The 7,721-nt window shown below is 37.7% G+C and overlaps 1 protein-coding gene across 1 annotated transcript; it reads right to left on the reverse strand.

The window, feature by feature from the left end:
* Positions 1-4,467: 4,467 nt before the first annotated feature.
* LOC113161710 (CD209 antigen-like protein C) lies at positions 4,468-7,047 on the reverse strand. The gene is made up of 6 exons (XM_026359496.1): positions 6,838-7,047; positions 6,547-6,636; positions 6,319-6,438; positions 5,940-6,085; positions 5,352-5,452; positions 4,468-4,851 (listed from the first exon to the last, which is right to left on the reverse strand). Exons 1-6 carry the CDS (start codon positions 6,989-6,991, stop codon positions 4,707-4,709), a joined length of 756 nt encoding a protein of 251 aa, XP_026215281.1. The 5' UTR covers positions 6,992-7,047; the 3' UTR covers positions 4,468-4,706.
* Between the last annotated feature and the right edge of the window lie 674 nt (positions 7,048-7,721).

A 7,721-nucleotide genomic window follows, 5' to 3' on the forward strand; every position in this document is an offset into this window, starting at 1 on the left:
TCAGCGCAAATATATAGTAAAATATAAGTGATAATATTTTACTTACCACACAACACCTCGCACAACTTGTTTCTTTCGTTGCTGAGTTTAGTGTTATTGGCTTCTAATTCCTTTGCTGTTTTTATTAGTTCATCATTAACTGCCTCCAGCTGGTTTATCACTATGGTCTCTAAATTACAGCAAGGGGGAAATAAAAGAGCAAGCAAACATTAGGATCTGATATATCATTAGGTGTTGATGAGAAGTGAGCATCTCTTTGTGAAACTCACTGTTGACGCCGAGGCTAATGATTCCAACAAGAAGGACAAGACAAACCACACCCAGAAACACTGAATCAGTTCTGATGTGACTTCTCTTTCCAGACTTTTCACAAATCAGAGACGCTTTAAAAACAAAACGTTGGCATAATAATTATTAGAATTATTACATTTATTACAATGAATACATGCATGTACATGCACGGCATACTTCAATTAGCTGTATATGTAATGTGCAGTTTATAATACACAGCTAACTTCCCATTCAAACACCTGTTCTGTGGACGCAGCACCAAACAGCCAAAACACACAGACAACACACTAAACACAGAAAGTGAAATTTAACCACAAAAATACAAGAAATCTGCAACGCTTCTAGTACACAACACTCATGCTCATACCTGGGAACTGAGACTCTACAGATGCTGGTACAGTTGGTGACGTTCCTTCCACCCACGGGTTGTCAAACACTCTCAGGCTCTCAGCACTGACATAGATGTCCACTATACTCTCCTTGTCGTCCTGATTGTAGGGAACCTTCTCAGAGATCGTATACAGATGTGCAGACATTGTGCCTGGTTCTATTATTTTCCTTTCACAGCTGTATTACCAGTATTACAAACAGTATTTAAAAAATCTTGATACAATAGTTGTGTCTGTTTTCTATGAGAGGTTCAACGCTCGGACAAATGATGCCATAAAAAAAGGGGAAGAGCAAGAAATGGGAAGTTTTTTTTAAATGTTTGTTCCTTTTAAATCTACCTGATCATCAGTGACCTTTGAGAAACTTGGAGATTAGTCAGCAACAAAACTGTATACTTATCACAATGGCTTTTTATAACAACAATGGCTATAAAATACACAGTAAACAGGTTTATAGGTATGTGGGGTTATAGGAAATAGGAAGGAACAGACATAGCCGTACAAAATATTTTTCAAGGTTTCCTTTCAAGATGAATTTGTTAGCATGCATTGTTGTTTTCTCAGGTAGTAAAGTCGCTGAATGGGACCTCCCAACATCTCCTTCCCTCGGTGGGTTTTGTCAGGGCAGGATCAGGTGACTCTGGACCATCTCTTAGTTATACTGCTATAAATTAGTCTGCTGGGCGACCTCTACTGATACACTGAGCTCCTCTCCTCTCCTATCATCTATCCATTCAAAATCTCCCATTGCATAGAAATAAAATAAAATTGAAAAATTAAATTGAATAGATCACTCTCTGGTCTCTCATGCTGCTAACGCTGCTTGAGCACTTGGAGGAAGTCTTTCAGTATATTTTGGTGATTTTGTTTTACTATGATGTTTTGGGCACTGCTTTAATATTACTGCATCTCAAATGTAATATTGAAGTGTTTTTTTAAAGGTTTTCTCTACAGTGTAATAGTTTGCTTAGCTACTCTTAAGCGTTTATAACTGAGTGCTCAGTTTAGTGACGATGGTACATGTATACGATATTGTAGTAAAGGAAAACTCACACTTGTCTAACCAACCAAGAAACCCAGAAAAAATAGAAACCAGAGACTGCTAATGTATATCAAATTTTAATTATGACTACTGTATAAAGCTTTGCATAGATTTACAAAGGTGTCACTAAATACCAAGTAAATCAGTTTGTAGCGTTATTATTATTAATATTATCATTTTTATCATGATCATTATTAAAGATGCAAACCACGCATTAAAGTAGAGGTTCAAGATGGCTACTCCACTATTTAGAAACACAGTGGTTTGTTGTTTTAAGCACTAAATGAAGCCAACATCCATCCATCCATCCATCCATCCATCCTAACTGCTTGTCCTCTTAAGGGTTGTGGGAGTGCTACAGAGTCTACACTAGTCTGGGATTGAGGTGGATTTCCTGTTCATCTTTTTTTTGTTGTTGTTTTACCATGGAAAAAAAAGGTGTAACCCCTGCTATTACTAAGTAGCCACAAATTCCTGTGACCTGACCTGATACGGAAATTATTCTAAACAGTCCCTGCATAACAATTTCCACAGATGGTCGCTGTTGTCTCATCAGCATTTTCTTCAGAGGGGAGTATAAATGCTATGACCTTATTAGCTGAACTCTTGCAGGTATCTCTTTCCTGTGTGAATTTCCTGCATCCCACTGACATCTAACCACCCAATTCTTGAACCTCTGTAAACCTTTGGCTTCACATACTACATCATTACTCTAGGCTTTGAATATGGTTAATACTGACACCCCTTTGTGTCTGTGGCAGGTGACAGAGAGGGCAAAGCAGGAAAGGAGGGGCCAGGTGAGTGTGAAACGGGAAGCGGTACGGGAAAACAAGGCCAAGATACTATAAAGACATGACATTAGCAGAACTATTATAATAATAATAATGAATTTATTTATAGAGCACTTTTCTAAACATATGTTACAAAGTGCTTCACAAGACAGACAAGAAACACATGTAGCCCAACAAGCTCAACTTGAGCAAGCACTAGGCAAACAGTGGAGAGGAAAAACTCCCCCTAGGGGAAGAAACCTCCAGCAGAACCAGGCTCAAGTTAAACGGCCATCTGCCTCGACCGGTTCGGGAGCAGGAAACAGCTATACAAACAAAACAATAATACAAACAACTACCACATCGGTCCTTGGGGAGACCAGTTCCAACGTAAAGACACTGTAATCTAATGGAGAGTCTTCCCAAGGACAGATTTGTTTTAGCTTACAGAAGATCGCAAAAGGCTCGCCGGTAGAGGTTTGTTTTAAGGAGAGTTTTAAAAGATGTTACTGAGTCAGCTGATCTTATATGCTCGGGTAAGCTGTTCCAGAGTTTAGGGGCTCTAACTGAAAAGGCTCTGTCACCTCTAGTAGTCATTCTGACATCGGGGACATACAGAAGATTTCTACCAGAGGATCTCAGGCTACGTGCAGGCTCATAAGGCTTTAAAAGCTGGGATAAATAGCTGGGGGAAAGGCCATGCAGAGCTTTAAAAGTTATTAATAAAATCTTAAAATCAATCCTAAAAAATAATGGCAGCCAGTGTAAGGAAGCTAATACAGGAGTGATGTGATCATATTTTCTTTTTCTAGTTAAGAGTCTTGCAGCTGAGTTCTGAACAATCTGGAGTCGATTAATAGATTTCTGGCTGAGACAGGTGAACAGACTGTTGCAATAGTCAAGGCGTGAGGAAATAAATGCGTGTAAGATTACTTCAGTGTCATGAAAAGAAAGAATTGAACGTATTTTGGAGATATTTCTAAGATGATAAAAACATGCCTGGACAAGCTTTTTGACATGATGCTCGAAGTTAAGTTTACTATCAAACCAAACACCAAGACTTTTTGCAGTGGGCTTAGAATTAGCTAAGAGAGAATCTGTGCAGGGCAGAATGTGTCTGGCTACACGCTGTGGACTGATGACAACTATTTCTGTTTTGTCAGAATTCAGCTGCAGGAAATTTTGAGCCATCCAGTTTCTTATCTCATTTATACACTCATGTAAGGAACTCAGTCCCCCGTGGTCTGATATCTTAAAGGGACAGTACAGCTGAGTGTCATCAGCATAGCAATGAAAAGAAACACCATGTTTGCGAATAATATGTCCCAAAGGGAGCATATACAAAGAGAACAAGATTGGCCCCAGCACTGAACCTTGTGGGACTCCGTACTTTACAGGAGAAAAAGACGACTTGTAGTTATAAACTGTAACACAAAACGATCTGTTGGACAGGTATGAGGAGAACCAGTCCAGTGCAGTGCCTTCTATTCCAGCCCAGTGCTTTAGCCGGTCTAACACAATTTGGTGGTCTACTGTATCAAAAGCAGCACTAAGATCGAGGAGGACAAGAATAGAGCACAAACCAGCATCAGAAGCCAACAGAATGTCATTGGTTACCTTCAGTAGGGCGGTCTCTGTGCTGTGGTGTTTGCGAAAACCAGATTGCAATTCGTCAAAGATGTTATAGTTTTCTGCGGCTAGAAATAAGTGTTTAGACACGTACTTTTCTAAAATCTTTGATATGAAGGGTAGTTTGGAGATTGGTCTGTAGTTTTCGGGGGATGAGGGATCTAGACCAGGTTTTTTCAAAAAGGTTGCACAGATGCAATTTTAAAATAATCTGGCACAATCCCAGTGGACAGAGAAGTATTGAAAATATTCAGGAGAGAGGGAGCAAGCGAATCAATGATCGAGATTAAGAACTTAGTTGGGATGACATCAACTGGGCTGGAAGATGGTTTCATTTTAGAGACAGTTTGTAGTAGCTCAAATACGGACATGGGAGGAAACTGGCTTAAAGTGCATTCTCTAAAAGGGTGTGACACATGTATTGTAAAGGTGACTTTAAACAGGTTCATCCAGGCTACATGAAAAACACAACACAAAGATGCATTACTTTCACAGGAGGAGAACAATGTTTATATTTACAGTTTGTTTATGTCGTTTCACATGTGGGACATGTGGCATTAGTCCAAGAACACATGATAAACGCTTTCATTTCATTCCTATCTCACAAATAAATTTTAATTGATAAGTGCAGGGTAACACTTTCCAGTTATTTGAAGAGGGGTAGAAATTTGAAATCAGAGCACACTTTTCGGAACTTAGATAATCTTGCAGCTCTCCATTTCCCCAGTACCTAGACAGGAACAAAAAACATGCTCAACCAAAAATGTAATGTAACGTTAAATATTAGAAATCAGTAATATTGATAACTGAATTGTAATTCCTTAAAACATTTTCTTGTTTTTAGAAGGAAGGAGTACATTAGCTCTCATGCTATTGTTCTACAACATGAACTGAAGGGCTTTTTAAAATAATGGAAAAAAGTATTAAAGAAATCATAAGAAAAATGTGATTGATATTAATTCTTAAGAAGGTTAATAAATGAGGCCCAATGGTGACAACAATATGAAAGACAAAAGGAATATTATCTTTAACATTTGTGTTTTGTTTCTGCAGACTTTGTTTTCCAGAACAACATTAAGACTTTAGGTTTTAAGGCTCTTTGGACTTTACCTTAAATAAATTGAATAATGAGGTAATAACAGTTTGTTTCCGTGTTCACTTTCCATTTCTTTCACATTTTCCATATTGCACAGTGAAAGTCAATTGCAAAGAAACCGTAAAATGTCTCACATTGTGTTGACCACTGATCCATCGTCCCATTTCCAGAATGATCCTCTCTCTTGATCCTTCAAACCAATCCAGGCTTCCAAACCCAATGAGCTGATGAATTTCTAGATTTCAAAGAGGCGTTCAGGTGACTGTCAGCCAGGCAGTTATTTACCTTTTTCTTTGTTGGCTATTTTAATGAAATCATCTATACGTCATAAGAGGTAATCAATTTGATATTATCACAGGGGAAAATAAAAAAATTATGTTTGAATTGTATCTTGAAACTTGAACAGAACAGAGACATTGTTAAATTCATTAGTTAAACCGGTGATGTTCCTACCCTGAGAAGTCAAACTATCTGATGTGATAAGACTAAAGATCAATAGTCAATAGTCAATCAAAAGTGAAAATATTCACAAGTCTAAAAATCCAATGTTCCTGAATATATATATATGTACACGTGTGTGTATTTGTAATGAAATGATTAATTAAAATAATTAATTTGGATTATTTTGGGGAGAGGTGTAAGTTTTGTAATATCTTCTCATAAAAACTTAACGTGTGCACGAGTCTGTCCAGAACAAAAAGGAGCTTTTTTAGTCTACTCACTTGTTCTTCACGACTATTGATGATCACCAGATGTCCATTAAGGCTTTCACAGGACTGTTTGCCATTCTTCCAGTTTTCTGCTGTAGTGGAAATTAAATAACAACTGCTGCCATAGCTTCTCCATTCATCTGGACAGTATGCTGTCTCTATTTAACAACACAAAATCAAAATGCCTTCAGTTACAATATTGCTAAATACATTTTTTTTTATTATATAGCTTTTTCATTCACTTTAAATATGCTGTTCTGATATGTTTTTAGTTTATTGACATTGACATGACTTACATAATGCTACAGACTAAAGGCTAAGGGCTAAGCTGACTAACTAATTATTATAACTACAATTTACACCAGACAAAATTATTCACATATCCACTTACCAAGCTTCATTTGTAATTCGTCTATCTTTTGGGTCAGGTTGGCACTGAGCGTTTGCATTTCACTGTAAAGTTTCTCTTTCTCTCTGCTCAGGTTCGCATTGAGGCACTTATCCTGAATCACTGTCAAAGAAAGGGTCCAACATGGAAAGGATCAGAAATAACTTACATCACATATGTGGGTATTTTATTACAGTCTCTAGTAGGAATAGATACATTTAGAAAACTTACATAGGACCACCAGGACCATGACAGCAGCCAGGAGGAGAAAACACAGCAGCACAAGAAGCACAAGAGGCCACTTTCTTGAACTTATATTCCCTGAAAGTAAATGTATGTAAACAAGTACATTTCTTTGTTCCCCACTGTAAAAGTACCATAGACTGCTGGTGTTTTCATATCCAAAATAGCATAACAACATGTATGAATATAAATGAACATTGTACTGTATAAACATTACCCATATACAATACAGGAAACAGGCAGACATACAGATACACATACAGATACACATGCACATACCCTGCCATCGGTCTTCAGTAGTGTCCTGTAATTTCGATGGTGTACTTTCCTCTACATAGGTGTTTTCATAAATCTCGCCTGTGTTTCTGTCCTCATTCCTACCTCTCTGAAATCTAACTTTTCCAGTAAGGTCTGGTTTGGTATTCTCACACATCACTGTATAACCTTTGGTGCTGTATCACCTCAACTATTTTAAATGCTCTGTGTGGTTTAACACATCCAACTGTGTTTTAGCATTTATATAAGAACACTAAAGCCGTGCAGTGTAGGGAAGTTTAGAGGTTGTGTAAATGCTTAGATTTTAATAACAGGAAGAAAACTGAGGAACCATTTGAACTATTAACGAGGATTAGTGACTGCATCTGCACGAAGAGACGAAAGGTTTTGTGAATGTTGACCCTCTCAATATTTTTGCATGCTGGTGTACATATCCCTCTACTGGTTGTTCTACTTGAAAAGGTCGTCTGATCTAAAAGAGCTTCTACACAGGACAGATTCTGATGTCTTTAATATGAGATATCACCCCATGTGTAAAGTAACAGAAAAGTGTTTTCAAAAAATGTACTTTAAAAACACGAATCTACCTGCTCTTATGCTAAATCTATGGAACAGTGGACACGTTTGAAAAAATCTCTAAACCCATCCCTATCCCCTGATTCTCTCTCTCTAAAAAGACATCTCCCACTGGGCACCTTACAGGCCTAAACTACACTAACCGAACACTCTCTGGTTGACAACACTGCTCTTACTTTTATTCAGGTACTGAGGCCTAGCAGTGATTAACCGTAAATGTGGTTTATTTTCATTAGCCTGTTCCTATGAAGATGAAAATTACAACCAAAATCTAAAACCACCAGACACAGTTTTCACGTCCTTACAAGTTT

This window comes from Anabas testudineus, chromosome 1 (genome assembly GCF_900324465.2).
Source record: "Anabas testudineus chromosome 1, fAnaTes1.2, whole genome shotgun sequence".
Classification (NCBI taxonomy): Eukaryota; Metazoa; Chordata; class Actinopteri; order Anabantiformes; family Anabantidae; genus Anabas; species Anabas testudineus.